We start from the raw sequence: 18,877 nt of genomic DNA, 5'->3' as shown, positions 1-18,877 counted from the left end.
AGTTTTGCATCACTGTCTACGTGCGCGTAACTTAGGGCGCTTCGTCATTGCCGGCGTGACATTTCGTGACAACGGCCTTTGCACAACTACGCCCCTCTCGCTCTCCTGTGCTTCCGGCTCTGTTGACTCTGAAAATTTTTTAAAGAAAGTACCTTGCATGCACTCAAAACTGTGTACCAAACCTGAGAGGGATTGAGAGCGGGACGGACAAGATACAGCTTCTGCAAAATCCGTTTTGCACATCTGGACCCTGGTGAACCACTAGTACTGTACCATTTCGATATATTTGAACCGGGCCTTGGTGCGTGACAGCCCAGGTCCGCCAGGTGAATTCGAACCGGGGGCCGGCCCGGCGTGACCACCCCGAAATATTCGAACCAGATAGTTTGGAACGAGCCGGGCGAACCGTTACAAGAGACACAGAGTACTCAGCTCTACCACGGTCAGCGCAGAACACACCCAAAGGCCGAAATTGTTGTAGACGCGGCGCGAAATGAGTGTGCATGATATTAAGCGCCCACCCAACGGTTTCGAACTGCGGGCTTGTGATGCGTGACCAACCCCGGAAATTTCGAACTTTTGGAGGGCTTGTGACGCGTGACGTTCGAATAGATCGAAATGGTACAGTACTATGAAATGGCCTCGACTGATCCGTTTCATTCGCCCAAACCACAAATTGACCGCTCCTCGCCACCGCACTCTCCCGGCGACGGCAGGCTGTCGTCACCAGGAGCAGCCATGTCTGCACAGATGGCAACCAGGGAGGTCGGACTGTTGGCGATGGTGACTCGCCTGGAGAGGGTGGAGCATCATTTTGGGGACGTGGAAGTGCAGCTGAAGGCTGGCATCGAGAACATGCTGCTGACTGCACTTACTATCGGACCTCCACCTGTGACGATGCCTTCTCCAGTAATCCCCAACTTTCCGTCTTAGTCCAAGTACACGGGTTCACGCTCCTTGTGTGACAATATTCTTGCCCAGATCGTGTGTTCTCGAGAGCGAAGCGAACATTTTGTTTACGGCGTGGAAAGTAAAGTCTACCCGGACTATCTGTTTCCTAGTCTCCCCTAGGCATCCCATATTCTATGTCTGTTTCCGTGTTTCTGGGGAAACATGTGTTTCACTGCCGGATGTCCACGGGCCGGGCGGCGAGAACGAAGAAATCCTTGATCAAGTTGGAACGGACTTGGCGCAGGTTCTAGATCGAGTACGATATGACTAGGATTCCGCGGCTTACTGACACAGATAAGGCGACATTGGGCCGGTGCCCTTGTTATTGACACTCCCGACTCACTTCCACCTACTGCACGAGAGGTCCTCACTATCTAGGATATCCCCACGTGCGTTTCTTTTTACGAGAGGTGCTGAGCTGCGTCCTGAGCGCTGAGCATCGATTCTGTTCAGATCAAAGACATGGTTTCGACGCCTGATAGTCATGTCCTCATCGTGGGCGCGGGCTGCTTTGGGCTTTCAACCGCCTATCACCTCCTCAAGAGAGGATACAAGAATGTCACGGTAATCGATCGAGCTCCAGAGCTCCCCGCCGCCGACGCTGCGAGCACGGATATCAACAAAAGTATGTGCGGAAGAGATCTCGTTCTCAAACTCACGCGTATAATGAAAAATTCCAGTCGTGCGAAGTGCATACCCAGATGTCTTCTACACTAGACTCGCGCGAGAAGCGATCGCGGCTTGGAAAAACAGGGAAGAATGGGGCGACGCATACCACGAGTACGTCTGCGGAACCATGCTACTCACCCGATCGTCATTCTGAGTCCAGCGTGGCAGATCTGGCGTTTACTGTCATATCCAGGACGCGGACAGATACACCGACAAGGCGTACGAAAACGACATCGCGCACGGCGCGCGCGTCGATCTCGTTGACACTGTCGACGCCGCGCGCGCGTACTTCCCCGATGGCGTGACCATCTCCATGACCGACGCCCGCGGCTACCTCAACCGCGACGGCGGTTGGGCTTGGGCCTCCAAAGGCATCCAGCGCGCCATGGAGCTCGTCACCGCGCTCGGTGGGAAGATCGTCCCGGGGAAGGCTGTCGCGCAGCTCCTGCGCACTGACGGCAGAGCGACTGGCGTCCGGTGCGTGGACGGCAGCACGTTCGCCGCCGACGCCGTCGTGCTCGCCACAGGGTCCTGGTCGGCGTCCGCGTTCCCAGACCTGGGGCTCGAGGGCCAATGCCTCGCGACGGGGTGCGTGCACGACCAATTCTCCTCGGAGCCTGTTTCCTCGGACTGACCCCAGCTCGCGCTCGGATTGAATGATGCTCACACCCTCGCGGCTCGCCCGCCCATGTCATCGCTTCCGCGACTCCACCAATAGACAGACCGTGTGCATGCTCCAGCTCACGCCCGAGGAAGCCGCGAGGTACCGCGACTGCCCCGTCTACCTCAATTTCCACACTGGGTTCTACGTCTTCCCGGTGAGCACGACCTCTCTAACCCCGCGGGCCGTGGTCCTCGCCCCAGCGATCGCCACGCGACGGGCGTGGGGCACGCCGCGGGGTCCGAATTACCGCGGCGACTAACATCGACGCCGGTGGGGCGCAGCCGACCGCGGACGGCATCGTCAAGTGCGCCATTCACTCTGGCGGGTACGTGCGCAAGGTGCCCGTGGACGGCGCCAGCAGTGCCAGCGGCATCTCGACCCCGCGCACGGTGGTGTCGGATGGCGCTGATGGGCTGCGCATCCCGCGCGCGGCGGTGCGCCTCCTGCGCGAGGAGCTCGGGCGCATCTACCCGGAGCTCGGCCGGAAGCCTTTCGTCGGCACCCGTCTTTGCTGGTGAGCACTCTGTTCCGACGGTGGGGGTGTCGGGAGTCCGGGCGATGCTGATGCCGGTGCGCTGCAGGTACACCGACTCGACGAACGACGATTGGGTTGTTGGCGCGCATCCCGAAGTCGAGAATCTGATGCTCGCCACTGGGGCTCTGGTCATGCGTACAAGGTACGTGAGAGTGCTGATATTAATGCCTGGGCGCGCTCTTGGATCACTCATGTTCGACAACAGTTCCTCCCTGTGATCGGAACATTGGTGGCAGACGCGCTCGAGGGAAAGCTCCCGCCTGATCTTGTCCAGAGGTTGCACTCAATCGTTCGAAGGCACCCACAGCGACGCCCGAGATCCGCCTGACGCTCCCGAAGGATCTCCTGCTTGATGATCTTTGCACCCCAGATGACCTCCTCCCGCCGGCGTGAACATTGACGTGATAGTGTCGAGGGTCGTATCAATGGCGTTGGCATGCGCATAGGTCGCGGGAATGTAGGGGCATCATTCTATTCATTAGCAGTATTTGTACAGATGAAGCACCTCTAGCTAGAGTACTTTTCGCTTTTGGGGGTATCTGAAGGGTCCGCGGCGGTCCACGCGCCGCGTGGCTTTTGCGAGATCTTGGTAGCGTCAAGCGCTATGGCTTGAAGCCGATCCACTGGCTCCATGATTTCACCTCGGAAGGTATCCTATCCTCCGTGTACGGTCGGAGGCCGCCTTCGGGAATTTTCTTGGCCAGGCTTTCCACAAATAGCTGCGCACAGCGCGCATTGTTGAGCAGAGGGAGACCAAAGTCGACCGCATTTCTGATGCACGTCCGTTAGATTTATGATGTCATTGGACATGGCTCAGAAATACTCACCGGCGGGCGACGTAATCCTCGTCGGTCATGTCCTTACCGCGGGCCTTCGCAAGGTTGATCACACACTCGATGTCGTACTCGTCAAAGACCTCGCGGAGCTTGCGCTTGTCTGTCTTCGGGAAGAAGATACGCTTTGCAGAAACATACGGGATGCCGTTCAGGAACTCCTCCACGACCGGAGAAGAGCAGTAGAGTTTGAAGCCGAGATCCGTAAGCGTCTTTGCGATAGTTCTCATCTCCGGCTTGTCGACGTCGCCGCCGATAAGCACACCGCTGCCCTGACGGGGCTTCTTGAAACCGGTGGTACTGAGAAGAGACGCCCAATATGCCTCCTGGATGTCCCTGCCGAAGCTTGCGACTTCGCCGGTACTGGACATCTCTGCGCAAAAGATATCAGATATCAGCGGAACACAAAGTACCATGTGATCACATACCGACACCAAGGAAGGGGTCCGCGCCGGCGAGACGGGTCCACGAGAACTGCGAGACCTTCACCGCGACGTAGTCACGCTTCTGTGCCATGATATCGACCGGCTCCGGAACGTCCTGGTCCACAATCGCCGCGGTCGCGGTGTCGATGAAGTTGCGGCCAAGCACCTTGGACACGAAGGGGAACGAACGGGACGCGCGCAGGTTGCACTCGATGACCTTGAACTCCGCGGGCTGGTCTGGCTGCTCGGAGGGCTTGCGGATGACCTGCATGTTGTACGGGCCCGAGATCTCGAACGCGGCGGCGACCTTCTGCGCGATCTCCTTCAGGCGTACCATCTCGTCGTCGGTGAGCGAGAACGGCGGGAGGACGAGCGTCGCGTCGCCGGAGTGCACGCCGGCGTTCTCGACGTGCTCGGAGACGGCGTGGAGAAGGAGTTGGCCCTTGTGCGCGACGGCGTCGACGTCGATCTCCTGCGCGTTGTCGATGAACTTCGTGATGACCACCGGATGGAGAGGAGAGACCGAGGCGGCGGCAGAGAGGTTGTACTCGAGTGCGGACTCTTCGTAGACGACGTTCATCGCAGCGCCGGAGAGAACATATGAAGGCCGGATGAGTACGGGGTATCCAACGCGCTGCGCAAACTGCTTCGCGGCATCAACGGAAGACACCTCCGCCCACTCAGGTTGGTCGACACCAATGCTGTCAAGGATGGACGAGAACTTGTGGCGGTCCTCGGCGCTGTCGATCTTGGTGGGGTCTGTACCAAGCACATTCACGTCATTCTCCTTCAAGCGAAGCGCGATGTTCTGCGGCAGTTGACCTGAAAAGCTGTTAGTGCGGATATGATGCCATCACATGGGAAAACACGCACCTCCAACGCTGACGATGACACCATGAGCCTGTTCCAGCTCATAGATATCCATGACACGTTCAAAGCCGAGCTCCTCGAAGTACAGACGATCGGCCTCATCGAAGTCGGTTGAGACGGTTTCCGGGTTGTAGTTGATCATGATCGTCCGTTTGCCCATCTCGCGCAGCTTGCGAGCACAGGTGACAGCGCACCAGTCGAACTCGACGCTGCTACCAATGCGGTAGACACCGCTGCCGAGGACCATGGTGCCGTGCTCGTCGAACTTGACGTCATGCTCGGAAGCATTGTACGTCGTGTAGAGGTAGTTGGTGTGAGCAGGGAACTCAGCGGCGAGGGTGTCGATCCGTTTGACGAAGGGCGTGATACCAAGAGACTTGCGGTGAGCGCGGACGACGAGTTCCGAAGATGAAACGAGGTCGGCGATATGGGTGTCGGAGAAGCCCATGCGCTTAGCGCGTTGCATCAGTTCGTGATCAACACTCTCGACCGAACCAGCAGCCTTGAGAGCGTAAACCGTGTTGACGATATTCTCGATCTTGTAAAGGAACCACTGCAGGTGCACGTGTCAGTTCATGATTATGCATTCACTCAAAAAACATACCTTGTCGATCTTGGTAAGATCATGAAGCTGATCAATCGTGTACTGCTTGTTGAAGATCGCGTAAGCAATGGCAAAGAGACGCATGTCCGTGGGCTTGCTGAGTGCCTGATCGAGGTCCTCCGGTTGGACGTATGCCTCGAAACCTTTCCAACGCGGGTCAACCTGGCGAATGGCCTTCTGCAGGGATTCTTCGAAAGTACGACCGATGGCCATAACCTCTCCGACGGACTTCATTGCAGAGCCAACCTCGCGGTTTACATTGGTAAATTTGGCGAGGTCCCACTTGGGGATCTTGGTGACGATGTAGTCCAAAGAAGGTTCGAAGCAGGCCGTCGTCGTCTTCGTCACCGCGTTGGAAGCTCCGGGAGGGTATGACCGAGAGCGATCTTGGCGGCCGTGTATGCAAGCGGGTAGCCAGTTGCCTTGGACGCCAATGCGCTAGATGCGATGTCAGCGCCCAGACGCTCTGAAGCAGTGCGACGGCGAACGCACCTAGACCGACTCAGGCGAGCGTTAACTTCGATGACGCAGTATTCCCGAGAGGTCGGGTTGAGCGCATATTGGATGTTGCATTCTCCGACGACACCGAGATGGCGAATGACCTTGAGCGCTGCAGACCGGAGCATGTGGTACTCGTCATCGGGCAGAGTCTGGGACGGAGCTACAACAATAGAGTCGCCAGTGTGGGTGCCAAGAGGGTCGAAGTTCTCCATATTGCAGCAGATGATCGTGTTCTAAGAAGCACTCAGCACAAGGTCCGTGGAGAGCGGCTCGCGTGACTTACATCGGCAGCGTCACGCACGACCTCGTATTCGAGTTCTTTCCAACCCTTCATACTACGCTCGATCAGGACCTGGGGGCTGAGACTGAGGCTCTTCGCAGAGAGATCCCGCAGTTCATCCGGGTCGTTTGCGAAACCAGAGCCGAGTCCACCGAGAGTGAATGCCGAACGGAGAATTACGGGGTACCCATCTTCTCCGCAGCGCTGAGCGCGTCGTTGACTGACGAGACAGCCGTCGACTGAGCCACGGGAATATCAATCTCTGTAAGAAAAAGAATCAGCACGAGCCCCGAGTGTTGATTCAGTAGATAACAGGGGAAGTAACAAAAGAAAACAAGTTGAAGTTTATGCGATCACGTGATCGCGTGCAAGATGACGTCGCTTCCTCTGCACAAAGTCTGACTCGTGCAACGAGGAATGGGGATTTGAAAAGCGCAGTTATACGGAAGGGGGTGTGGTGTGTGTGGTGTCCCATGGGAAGGCGTATGTATAAAAAGGTATAGTAGACTCACCCTTGAGAGCCTGAACGAACAGGTCCCGATCCTCCGAGACCTCCAAAGTGCGAATGGGAGTGCCGAGCACACGAACGCCGAGCCGGTCGAGGACACCCATCTTGTCGAGTTCGATACCAACGTTGAGAGCGCTCTGTCCACCGAAAGTGAGAAGAATGCCGTCCGGACGCTCCTTCTCCAGAACATATGCGACGTAGTCCGCGGTGATGGGGAGGAAGTAGACTTCAGAAGCGAGCTGGTGGGAGGTCTGCCATGTCGCGATGTTGGGGTTGATGAGGACGGCGTCGACGCCCTCCTCACGAAGAGCCTTGAGAGCCTGGGAGCCGGAGTAGTCGAATTCGCCAGCCTGGCCGATGCTGAGGCCACCGCTGCCGACGATGAGGACCTTGTGGACGTCGGGCCGAGGGATTTTCGGGAGGACCTTCGCGGAAATCTTGCGGGCGATCTCGGAGGGGAGTTCAGGACGTGCTCGCCTTCTTCATGACCATAAGGCCCGACCGCGGCGCGAGCGACAGCGAGAGTGGGACGCGACGAGTGGAAAGCGCGGCGAGCGGAGACGTGAAACTGGCGAATGAACCGCGAGCCCACTGCCCGCGAGGGGCCTTGCAGCCGCAGCAGAGCCGTGGCCATCGTCGGCGACGTCGAGGTCGAGCGTGGAGGCGAAGAGCAAGGAGCAGTCAGGGTGACTCGAGGGGTTTTGAGCGCATTTTAGGACTAGGCGGCGTGTAAGCGACCGGAAAATAAGTTATCGAGCCGAAATGGGGAAGTCTGCCCCAACTGGTGTCGCCGTTTGCCAGTGTTCGTCTTCCTCCATCCACCAGCTACTCTTGAAGAACCGGGCGAACGAGACAAGGCTGGTGAGAAGAGAGGAGATACAGGCGAGCGCTGCTCTTTGCCATGAGACTCTTCTGGCACCACATGCTCTGCTGATGCCCAAGCACAATCCATATGATCGATCTGCAGACTGCAAGCATTGCCCATGCATCACTCGTCCACCCCTATCTACGGATTTATCTCACGTATGTTCATCCCTGTAGGGTACCGAAAGTGTCAATTTATGGCTTCCACAGTCCGTTACCATGAAGCCAAGTATTCAAATATTCACGCAACAAAACTCTTCAAGGTAAATGAGTTTAGAGACATACTGATGAGACCCGTCTAATTCTATGGGTATGACTATCACAGATATAAGCACATTGCCACAAGGCTCCAAAGACCATCCAAGGCATCGTTCAACAGCCGTCCATAGCGGCGCCACCGGGAACGACCACGCTCATGCAAACAGCCCAACAACCACATCCTGCATCTTGCCATCCCGGATCGCCTCGTGGATCAAAGAGATATCCTGGCCGACCGTGGGGTCCTCGACGCCGGGACCCATCTCGAAGTTGTGCAGGTTCTCCGAGCCGTGCATGCGGATGCCGAGCGTCACCCGCACGAACTCGTACACCGCGCGGCTCTTGCCGATGTACTCGCTCGCCGGCGCCTGGCCTTCTTGCCCGTCAGGTACTCCTCGCGGAGGCGCACGAGGGCGGCGGTCATGCGCTCGGCGAGCGCCGCGCGGAAGGGGAGCAGCGCGCCGAGCGCCGTGATGCCACCGTCCTCCTGCACGGCGCAGAAGTCGACGAGCGGGGTCGTGAGCGACGCGGCGACGGTGCGCATGCGGAGCGCGGCGTCCATCGTGCTCGTCGTCTCGAGCGAGCGCTGGATCTGGAGGAAGAGGACGGGCGCGAGCGCGGAGAGGTGCTCGTCGGAGAGGTGCGCCTCGAAGGAGAGCGCGAGCTGGTCGCGGAGGATGTCTTCGACTTCAAGCTCGAACTCGTGCTGGAGCGCGCGGAGGTCGAGCGCCTGGCAGAGCGCGTGCAGGAAGCTCGCGACGAGGAGCGAGAGCACCTCGAGAGCGGAGAGCGTGGCGCGGGCGGAGATGAGCGCAAGAGAGCTGCGAGAAGGTGAGTATGGCGTCGGTCGAACGTGTGCGTCGCACTCACTTGACCGCCTGGTTGTGCATCTCCGCAGACTGGATGTGCGTCGAGACCGGGTTCGCGAGGTAGCCGAGCTCGCCGACGTACGCCGCGGTGTGGATGTCGATGCCCTTCGCGAAGTAGTTGTGCGACGGGTCCGTCGCGGCGAGGTTGGGCGGCAGCCCGCGGTTCATTGCGGGGTTGATCAGCTCCGTACACTGCGCGAAGAGGAGTTTGCCGAGGTGGTGCATGGCGAGCCGCGTCTTCTCCATCGCGTTCGTCACCGACATCGCCTGGAAGTTACCGCCGTGGTAGACTTCGCCAGACTCGCCGTCAACGAGCGGGTTGTCGGTGGCTGCAGCGACAGGTGAGTGGACGCCTCATCTCGAGACGCAAGACACTCACTGGAGTTGCACTCCACGGTGATGGTCGCGAAGGCCGAGAGGATGTCCTCCACCTGCGGGCCGATGAACTGCGCGGACGTCCGGAGCGGGTAACGGTCCTGGCGGAGCTCGCCGATGTCCGCGGAAATGTGCTTCTCCTCCTCTGCCGTCACTGCGAACTTCGAGCCCTCAAGAAGGTCCAAGATCGTCTCCGCGACCTCCACCTGGCCGGGGTGCGGGCGCGCGACGGCGTGGATGAAGGGCGCGAAGGATCCGCGCGCGCCAAGCATCGCCTCTGTGCACATCGCAGTGCAGATTTGCGCGAGGAGGGCCATGTGGACGGCCTCATGGACGGCGAGCGCGCCTACCGATGCGGAGAACGCGGTGCCGTTGAGGATGCCCAGATGTTCCTTGGACCCAAGGACGAGGGGCTCGAGGTGATGTGCGGCGAGTGCCTCACGGGAAGAGACAATACGGCGGCCACGGAAGGTGGAGGCCCCATCGAACACGCGAATGGAGGGGTTGCCGATCAGAGTTCCGGCGATGTATGAAAGGGGAGACAGGTCTGTGGGGCCAACAAGGTAAATCGGGATGCAGCGCAGATAAGTCGACCGGCTGACGAACCTCCAGATGCAGAGATGCTGCCCCGCAGCGGGACGAGGGGAACGATGTTCTCACGGAGGAGGGCGCCCATGCGCTCGATCAGCTCCCAGCGTACACCGGAGTGTCCGCGGATGAGGGAGTTCATGCGGATCAATATCGCACCACGGACCCAGGACTCGGGCATGCTCGTGGATGTGAGAGGGTCCAGGAGCGGGAGAGCGACGGGCGCAGACTCGCAGTCTGATGGGAGCACTCCAGAGTGCTGATGCTGGAACAGGGCCATGCCAAGAGCCAGCGGGTCATTTGTACGTGTATCAGCTGGTGAGCGAGTGGTGGTGAGTGGCCAGTGGCACTGTGAACAATGGATGGTACTCACCACTACCGCCGAAGCCGGTGCTGACCCCGTATACGCTCTTCTGGCTGTTGACCTTGTCGACAATGACCTGGCGGCTCTTGAGCACACGGGTCTGAATGTCGGCCGAATCGTCGAGCACCACGCTGGCTCCATAGCGGGCGACGGCGGCAACCGCCGAGATCGACACCGTTTCGCCGTCAACGACAACGGGAAGGCCGTCCCTGGGAGCATCGTCAGTTATTAGGCCAGCACGCAGTCAAGCGGACGATAGGCAAGGGATCGCCAACAGGGACGCCGAAAGAGCGCCAATAACGGCAGGGCATGGGCGCGCAATGAGTCCCGAGAAAAACGGAGACGCACTTGTAGCCGTCGAGGGCTCGGTGAGCCTCGATGAACTTGGCGAGCAGCTGGGCGGCTTCTGACAACGACCGGGTTTCAGCTGGCTGAGGGAGCGGAAGCGCTGCTTTCTTGCGCAAGACCGCGGCGGGGTCGAACAGGGGGACGGAAGCATGGGTCTGGGGGAAGGTGGTGGAAGGCATGATGGATGGAAGTGGGGAAGAGTGCGGCGAAGAGGGGAAGCTGGCTTACTGGGGCCGTTGTGCCGCGCAACATGCCGGTCTTATATGCTCGCAGAATATCGAGGTGACGGCCCTGGTGCAAGCTCGGTGGGGGAAACGATCCCATGAGCGCGCGCCTAGACGCCGTGCGCTCATCGGTGGATCTCTCGCTCGGTGCGCCTCCGCCCGGCCGGATCTTCGATGCGGTGGCCATTCCCCCCTCCTCTCTCCCGTTGGCTGCCTATCTCCACCTCCCAACCATGGCCCCCGAGGCCCCTGCCACCCGCGATTCCCCATCTCACCCCACGTGCCGCTCTCCGGCCGGCCTGCCGCGGCGCTCGGGCATGGCACCTTCATGAACTTCGCCATCGAACAGGTGCTCAAAGTGGACAAGGGTGTACACCGCCATCGGACAAGTACTCAAGTGTACACCGCCCTCGGTGTATGTATCAAGTCAACGTCTGCTCGACGTCTGCATACAGTCGGAATCACGATGCAGCGACGCGGACTCGCGCCCCGCCGTTGCAGAAGGTTTGCCCTGGCCATCGCCTAGTGTGTGTTACGCCTCGGGCCCCGGCTACCGTCTGCGAAGCTTCTGCGGAGGACTTCTTCGCGCAGACCGCCGGCGCGAAGTCTCGCGAAGTGCGACACCGCCGTCGATGCGCCCTGTCGCGAGTGCGTACGCGCGATGGGAACAACCGGTGTGCGCCTGCCACAATACGAGGGTGCGCGACGCACGCGCTCCGGCGGCGTTTCCGCAAATCAGCGCGCGAGCCTGCGGCCACGAGCGATGCGCGGAAGGGGGCGATGCTGGGAAGAAGCATCTCCGTGTCCTCGCGCGCAGCTTCAGGGAAGGCCCACCGCGATCCCCGCCTTCGCTCCCGCCGTGCGCTTCCGCCGAACGGCGCGGGCGGGCGCGGGGCCGAAAGTTGGGCTCGGCGATTGGAAACCTTCGTGCGCGGGAAGGGACGCAAGATGCGCGGGCGCATTTGGGCTCGTCGGAGGTGCTGTTGAGACTTTCCACGGGCCGGAGCGGGTGGCTTCATGATGCCAGAAGAAAGCCGGACCACTCGGGATGGAAGATGGCTTACACGCGCACATTTCTAAAAAGGGCCCCGGAATGCCGTTAATCGATCTACGAAGTCTTCGTTATCTGTTGCGAAAGGTGAGGAGACACTGGACCTCCTACATGATATGCCATGGCCAACGGACGGGGTTACAGACCGCAGCTGTCGGCGTGGTCTCTGTCCCGATGAGGTGGCACTCTTCCCGTAAGTACATGCCTAAGCACCATTGATAACTTCCAAAGAAGGACCCGATTGATTGGAGCCGGCAAGTAAACCGGTCAACTCGGACCACGCTGTAACCTGACAAGGGCTATTAAAATCTACCTGCAATACAATGACGCCAATCCGACGGTAATCGCGCAAGGGGATGTTCACATGGGTGTAAACAACGTGTGCGATAGAGAACTCTCCGCCGGTGCCATCATTAAGCCGACAAGCGTATCCGGGATGAGCGAGATGGTGAGAAACGAAGATGGGTTCCTAACCTAGCTGAAGGGCACACAGTGCCCAAAACAGTAGGTGGGAACAGGGTTTCCGTGCGATGCGGGCAAGCTAGAACCCACATCGGCTGCGAGAACCTGTGATCGTCAGCCTGAATGGACGTTCCAACTGGTAACAAATCGACAGGCACCTCGAAGTACGGGTATTGAATGGCTAGGTATCTAAATCAGACTCCAAGGATTCTTCTCGATGCGCTCGCTGCTTCGCACGCCACGACGCCGTCGTGCGGTCTACGCAACGCTGCCGTATGTCTGTGGCAAGCCGTGTGGAATCGTTGCAAATAGAATTCAAATGTCGCCACCTTGTATTCTCGGGTGAACGTTCCGCAGTCGCCCGGTTGGTCGGGAAAATCATAGCACCTCACCAAAAAAGGGTCTGAACTGAACACCGATGTGTCGCTGTGGCATCGCTACGGATTCGTGGGCAATGGTTCCCTGGTGTTCTAGCCTCAAGCCTACAAACTCCGAGGCAAGGTGGATGTGAGCGGTGATAGGACTAGACACCGTGCTTCGAAAACTATCTTGCGTGTACTTATCGAGTTCTGATGAGCTGATGGTCCTGTCTACATACGAATTTAGAAGCACCTCGAGGCCGCGTGGACGTCTCTGCGCCGGTCTGTGGATCCCAGGAGCATCAGCCAACTCGAGCTCGGGATTGATCCGGCCTCCCGGCCTTGCTCCGGCCAATTCTCTGGGAATAATTAAATGCTTAAGAGCCGAGTGGTGTCTGGGGTCCCTGTCCCATGACTTTAGTTTTCGCGTCCTGGGCTGCACACCTGTTTGTACTCATCCATCCTTCACATTCTGATCTCATTCCATCATGGTACGCGAGAGTTGCCCATCTTCGTGCTCCAATCTCATAGGATATCTAGGTGAAAGCGAAGAAGACCCGCAAGTTTGCCCTGGTCAAGCGCATGCTGAATCCCAAAGACATCAGGCTGTTCGTCCAGTCTTTTCGAATGATTATTCCCCATGATAACCCTTAGATATCTCCACTAGAAAAGAGAACCAGCTGAAGCAGAAACAGAAGGAGGATGCCGAGAAGGAGAAACTGGTCAAACGAGCGTACGTCATTCGCCCTTGCACATCCGGTCGGCACTCACATCATGTCGCGTAGTCCCCAGGTTGCTTCGTCTCTCTTCCTCCAACACAATACGGCACTAGTGCCCCCGTATCGTGTTTTGATTGACACCAATTTCATCAACTTTTCCCTCCAAAATAAGCTGGAGCTCGTCAGCGGGATGATGGACTGTTTGTATGCAAAGTGTAAGCATCTGTTAGATCCATCCCGTTCTATTTTTTGCGCATGAAACCACCTCATACATGCTGTTTCCAGGCATCCCTTGTGTCACTGACTGTGTAATGGCGGAGTTAGAGAAGCTGGGCCACCGCTATCGTGTCGCACTTCGGTACGTCTTTTCCCAACTCGGCGTTCGCACCCCAAACACCATCTCAAGTCTCCTCCGTCTCGTTCTCCCCAACCCCACGACGCTAATGCGAAACTTGCCCCCAGCGTGGCGCGAGATCCGCGGTTCGAGCGCCTCGCGTGCTCGCATTCCGGCACCTACGCAGATGACTGTCTCGTCCAACGCGTGACCTCACACAAGTGCTACGTCGTCGCAACCTGCGATCGCGAGCTCCGGCGGCGTATACGGAAGATCCCTGGCGTTCCGCTCATGTACATTGTCCGCCGGCGATACGCAATCGAGCGGACTGCCGGACCAGGGCGCGCCGCTCTGAGGAGACGATGTGAAAAGGGTGGGATGTGACGTGTATTGCAAAATCTGGACATGTTGCTATCGCCGACTCTCTGGTAGCTTCTATCATTTGTGAGTGTGTCCTACGCGGTCGTCTGTTGCCTGACACTGACCTCATCGCCTCCTTCTCTCGCTATCTTCAGGTGCCTCCGTAACTCCGGTGTCCTCACCACGCAACCTGTTTAGCGGCCCAAGATACGCTGAATGGTCAACCCTGCAGGCGAAAGCCGCCTGTGATTTCACCGTCCCTTCGGAGTGATCATGCCTTCTCCGTGCCTGCGTGAGAGACGGAAGGTAAAGAGTTCGAAGGCGTGCTCTGGCTAAACTTGGCCGGCACCTTGCAAACGTATTCAAGCTATCCATTACGCTATCTAGCCCGTTACATGACAGATGACAATTCGTGGCGCGGCAGTAGTGACCGTCCTGGACGGACCTTATGCAACACCTGGGACAAGGTGCTACCCCTGCTACACTCCATATTCCTTCCACGAGGGATGTCGCTTAGGAGCGTCCAACAAACCGCGCGCGCGACCCGCTCTACGCGCACCCGCGCGTGTGGCCCGCGTCGTAGGCGGTTTTGTTCCCCCGCACGACTGCACGCGCGATTCGTGAACACGCATGGGCATATTTCTGATCCCGGGTATGGTCCGTGAACGAGGTGGCTTCCGTCGCGAACGTTCGGTGGTGCGCGAGACGTAGCAAGCTGCCCCGCGCTGCCTGTGCGCGAAGGCGCGGGCCAATGCGAGCACGAGGGATGGCTGCAACCTGCGGCCCGGCCGTCACCTGTGGGGTCCCCGGGCGGATCTAGAAGTCTTGGAGGGGGCATACAGACCGGACTGACGTGGGGAATAGTCGCATGCATGACCACTGCGTTTGATTGCGGCGGGTCGCATTCGATCGCGCCCGGCGCATGATCAAGCCTGCGTCTCGGCTGGTTACTCGTGGTTTCGCTGTTTCACTATGGGGTCACCTCACTAGGTGGTAGTGGTGGTGGTGGTTACACCGCGACGTGGGCAGCGAGGTCCGGGAGGAGATAGGGACCGGCGTGGGGGTGTTTTGAGCGTCCGGAATAGAGTATGTTGGTCGCGGCGGGTTATCAACGCAACGCTTTGCAGACGGATATCGAGAAGGGTCGGATCTAGCTTGGGCTTATCACCCTCCGCACGTCATTGGAGCATGCAGGATAGGAGTTACAATGTGTAATCTGTTGCCTTCGCGAAGCCATCTCAAGAAGACACGGCGTCCGCGTGGGGGAGTGTGGGGGTGGTCTAGACTAGTCCTACTTTTATCCCGAGAAATAAATCGGTCGAGAAGGCTCAGAGCCACTGGGAAATGTCTGCAGCTTTTGCGCCCTTGAAGGCGTGTCAATTAGGGGTGCTGTTTTGCGCTAGAGCGGTGGTATACATCTCAGCGTGAATTACTTTACGAACGCTGTTCTAGTACTCACATGGGTAAACTCGCTCGCCGCTCCCCACAAGCATTCCCATGAGTTGGTCCCGACTCAAGGGACGTGTGCCGCTCCGAGTACTCTCGGAACGCGTCGGTGGCACCCCCAGCGGCCAAACAATGCCAAAGAACGCGTCGCGCTTAGATCAGCGTCTACTGTCGCGGAGGCTCCTCCAGACCCCCGTCATCACTACGATCAAGCCGCATATAGTTTTCACACTTGGTACCGAGCACTAACCAACATGGGCAAAAACGACGACGTTATGCCTGAGGATTACCCATACCAGTGGTCTCCAAAGTCTCAGACCACCCTACAAGAGTTTCTCACCAAGGTAAGTACGTGTTGACTGTATGCGGTCTCCTGAGCCCTCTCGACTCACGCGACGTGTTTCTTGTCAGTACAAGCCGTCGATGGTCCAGGACGACGGAACGAAGCCGGTGGGTTTCAATCTCCGCCAACCCATCTTCTGGGCTGTGTTGACGGTTGTCGCTCGCTGTCGCTGTCGACGCCCGCTGCCTATTGTGCCTGCTTCCAGTGGCTGTGGACCGCCAAATCCGAGGACCGTTCTGGCGACAGCGGCATGTTGGCCGCTGTTGAAGAAGCAACAGCCTACCGTGCGTGGATGCGCGGTTCTATGTCTGTTGTTCTTGACTCACACCAGCTCACTTCCCCGGCAGTTGCCGACGTCACTGAGCGCGTAGAGAAGATCCAGGTGCATCTTGTCACAATTACTCGACTGTGGCCGCAGCTCGGCGTCCTGCTCGGTGTGCAGCGAAGAAGTGGACTGTGGCTTACCCGCACCTTATTTTTAGAACGACGATTCCATACCAGTTCGGGCGAACAAGAAAAAGGGTCTCAGGAGCAAGAAGGAAATGCGCGAAGAGGTATGTCATCAAACCTTGTTCATTTTACGGCAACTGCTTATTATACCCAAAACAGGTACAAAGCGAGGCTACGCAGAAGCTCAAAGAGATCTCCACCAAGCATGGTTTTCTTGTTGGCAAATGGTGGGTTCATGTATCTGTCCATGTCTCGTGTCAAGCCCGCTGGTGTATTGATCGTCCTTGTTCCAGGCTAATCTTCGCACAGCCCGACAAGGTGGATATGATTTGGAGTTCGGTCGCCAGTATGTTCATGGCCCACACAGTATAATTTTTGCTGAATCTGGGGTTTGTTAGCGTCGCTGGTATCTGGGCCACTTTCTACCACCAGCGCATATCTGGCCAAAGTGGCCACAAGCCCGAAGAATGACACGCCCAACTACTCGCATCTCATCTGCGTCTATATGCCAGACGCCCTTGACCAAGCCAAGGTCACCGAGGTCTGTTTCTCCCCCAATTACATCTCAAGACGCGCCACACTTACGAACTGTCACTCTAACAGGTCATGAAGGTCCTCCTCCGACATCACGGCCTCAATCTCATGGGAGTGAAAACCGATCTCTACACGCACATAGGTACGTCTGAGCGGAGGTTTCGCAGATGCGGTTGGAGTCTGCGCGCGCGATGCTGAATTTAACGCGCATCGTCAACCAGGGCTTGACAGCAAGCATCCCAGCGGTGTGTCGTCAACGGTATGTTCTGTCTCCGCTCACAGCACAGCCCGTCCCTGACCTACCTCTTCCCATGCTCGCGCCCCTCCGCGCGTCGTCTCGTCCGTCACCGCTGGCATGTGTCACGTCACGTCGCAGGTGTGGAAGAACACTGCCCTCATGAAAGACACGGAGATCAAGGTACGTTTCCGTTTAGTCCGCATGATAGCCGCCGACCGGCGACCGGTGATCCGTGGCGGTGGATTCCCGGAGGGTGTCGTGGTTTCATTTACGCCACAGAGCGTCGTACTGTGGTGCTAATGTATTGCTTCCGTTGGGTTTCACGTCGTCGTCCACGTCCCGGTCCCGTCCATTCCCCACCCGCGCCTGTACAGGCTCTGAAGGAGGAATACTTCAAGGAGCTCGAGGCCGCCAAGAGTGCCGCGGCGGCCGAGAAAAAGACGGCGACGGCCGGCGATGGTGCGACGGCGGCCCCTGCGAAGGCGAAACCGAAGCTGAAGAAAAAGGCGGGCGCGGACGACCCGTTCGCGTCCGAGGACGAGGGTGAACAGAAGGAGAAGGAAGGCGAAAAGGAGAAGAAGGCGAAAGTCGTGGAGGGGAAGAAGCCCGCGTCTAAGAAGCCACCTTCCACTGCGGGTGCGGCGAAGAAGCCGGCTCCGAAGAAGAAGCCTGCATGGACGCGTTCGAGTCCGAGACGAGGCTGAGGAGGAGGCGCGGAAGGCGGAGCTGAAGAAGCTCAAGGCGGGCGCTGCGAAGAAGCGTAAGGGGAGTGAGAGCGATGAGGAAGAGGAGGAGGTCGCTCCCAAGAGGAAGCGTGGGCGTGCGTAGGTTGACCTGGTATGGATGGAAGGTGTTCTCGCTGTGCTTGATGTATCCTGTCCTGCTTTCATGCTTGCTGTCTCTACAAGTACACGTACTATGCTGCGTCCTTCGGGGAGACTCTGAGCCGCATATTGGTTCAGGAGGCCTGGTGAGAACGTGGACTGTGGTTGCGAAGAGCACTGGGGTAGGTCGCGCCGGGTGGCAAGAGATTGATAACGGCGTCATTTGTCTTTCCCGGGTACGGGTTGTATCTCTCAGACCAGAATGCCGTGAAGAAGTACAATTCACATTATCGCAGACCGCGCATGGGTCTTAGCCTTACATCCTGCTCTCATGTCCCTTTGATTGCTCCACTAGCATTCGTCAACGGTGGGGAGCGACACAGACTTTCGAAGGCCCTCGTGAGCATGGAAGAGGAGGTGAATCCCGACGTTCACCTTGGTAAATCATTTGAATACACGTTAATCGGGCTTCCTGGTAGCCCCCCATTGCGTATTTGCGCGATCACCTGCACCAGTGAAGCCCAAAAATGGACGGCTCCCACGAAAGAGCATGGCGGTGATAGTAAAACCGTCAAGGAGATTCTTCCTTGGGAAATCGGCTGCGCCGGTCGAGATGAGAGGAAAGAGGGCCACACTCTCGTTTCCAAATGAATGTCGGGACGTTTGGGGAAGTGCGTCAGTGGAGCTGGTAGTCGAGAAGGTCGATGTCAGGGCAATAAGGCTGCTATCCGAACACTGAAGTCCCGTCATTGACATGAAGAGACACTAGTAAAATGAACGAGATAGAATGAGCATGCATGACGTCGCGAGTGGCCAGTAGCAGACCCGAATCGCTCACCTTTGCGAAGAACATGCTACGTATGGACGTTGTACATGGTTCGACAAGATCTAAGCAAGTAGAATTCAGCTAAAGGGCTATTGCGTGAACACTATTCATGGTCTTGTACGCCTCTCATCAGTTAGGGGATCTCATTGCATGGTTCGTTTTGACAGGCATAGTTCTTTTGCACGCAAAGATAAGCATGTA

General features: G+C 57.9%; 5 protein-coding genes across 5 annotated transcripts; 3 read left to right on the top strand and 2 right to left on the bottom strand.

Moving 5' to 3' along the window:
* Positions 1–1,413: 1,413 nt before the first annotated feature.
* On the top strand, positions 1,414–3,212 carry BXZ73DRAFT_87874 (FAD dependent oxidoreductase; the record flags this gene model as incomplete). Its single annotated transcript, XM_048024746.1, has 8 exons — positions 1,414–1,576; positions 1,632–1,731; positions 1,825–2,208; positions 2,339–2,438; positions 2,566–2,798; positions 2,866–2,947; positions 3,025–3,087; positions 3,117–3,212. 8 exons carry the CDS (start codon positions 1,414–1,416, stop codon positions 3,210–3,212), a joined length of 1,221 nt encoding a protein of 406 aa, XP_047881476.1.
* Positions 3,213–3,421: 209 nt separating this feature from the next.
* On the bottom strand, positions 3,422–7,474 carry BXZ73DRAFT_97637 (carbamoyl-phosphate synthase; the record flags this gene model as incomplete). Its single annotated transcript, XM_048027434.1, has 9 exons — positions 3,422–3,590; positions 3,647–4,025; positions 4,081–4,899; positions 4,951–5,500; positions 5,552–5,989; positions 6,040–6,285; positions 6,336–6,571; positions 6,845–7,289; positions 7,343–7,474. 9 exons carry the CDS (start codon positions 7,472–7,474, stop codon positions 3,422–3,424), a joined length of 3,414 nt encoding a protein of 1,137 aa, XP_047881475.1.
* A 643-nt stretch (positions 7,475–8,117) lies between these two features.
* On the bottom strand, positions 8,118–10,685 carry BXZ73DRAFT_87872 (phenylalanine ammonia-lyase; the record flags this gene model as incomplete). The annotated part of the gene is made up of 7 exons (XM_048024745.1): positions 8,118–8,330; positions 8,372–8,783; positions 8,833–9,160; positions 9,211–9,753; positions 9,813–10,109; positions 10,168–10,367; positions 10,507–10,685. 7 exons carry the CDS (start codon positions 10,683–10,685, stop codon positions 8,118–8,120), a joined length of 2,172 nt encoding a protein of 723 aa, XP_047881474.1.
* A 2,457-nt stretch (positions 10,686–13,142) lies between these two features.
* On the top strand, positions 13,143–14,039 carry BXZ73DRAFT_41180 (Fcf1-domain-containing protein; the record flags this gene model as incomplete). The annotated part of the gene is made up of 5 exons (XM_048018724.1): positions 13,143–13,210; positions 13,270–13,335; positions 13,388–13,536; positions 13,607–13,679; positions 13,784–14,039. Coding segments are annotated over 5 exons (612 nt in total), but the record flags the coding sequence as incomplete, so codon positions are not given.
* A 1,676-nt stretch (positions 14,040–15,715) lies between these two features.
* On the top strand, positions 15,716–18,501 carry BXZ73DRAFT_74511 (uncharacterized protein; the record flags this gene model as incomplete). The annotated part of the gene is made up of 14 exons (XM_048022038.1): positions 15,716–15,805; positions 15,873–15,911; positions 16,010–16,088; positions 16,152–16,238; positions 16,306–16,358; positions 16,414–16,481; positions 16,548–16,600; positions 16,653–16,795; positions 16,858–16,930; positions 17,010–17,047; positions 17,165–17,206; positions 17,401–17,662; positions 17,715–17,846; positions 18,206–18,501. 14 exons carry the CDS (start codon positions 15,716–15,718, stop codon positions 18,499–18,501), a joined length of 1,455 nt encoding a protein of 484 aa, XP_047881472.1.
* Positions 18,502–18,877: the final 376 nt, after the last annotated feature.

The sequence above is a fragment of the Epithele typhae genome (assembly GCF_022376455.1).
Source record: "Epithele typhae strain CBS 203.58 chromosome Unknown BXZ73scaffold_5, whole genome shotgun sequence".
Lineage (NCBI taxonomy): Eukaryota > Fungi > Basidiomycota > Agaricomycetes > Polyporales > Epitheliaceae > Epithele > Epithele typhae.
The sequence above is the reverse complement of the archived record's forward strand: the minus strand, read 5'-3'. Positions and strand labels throughout refer to the sequence as shown.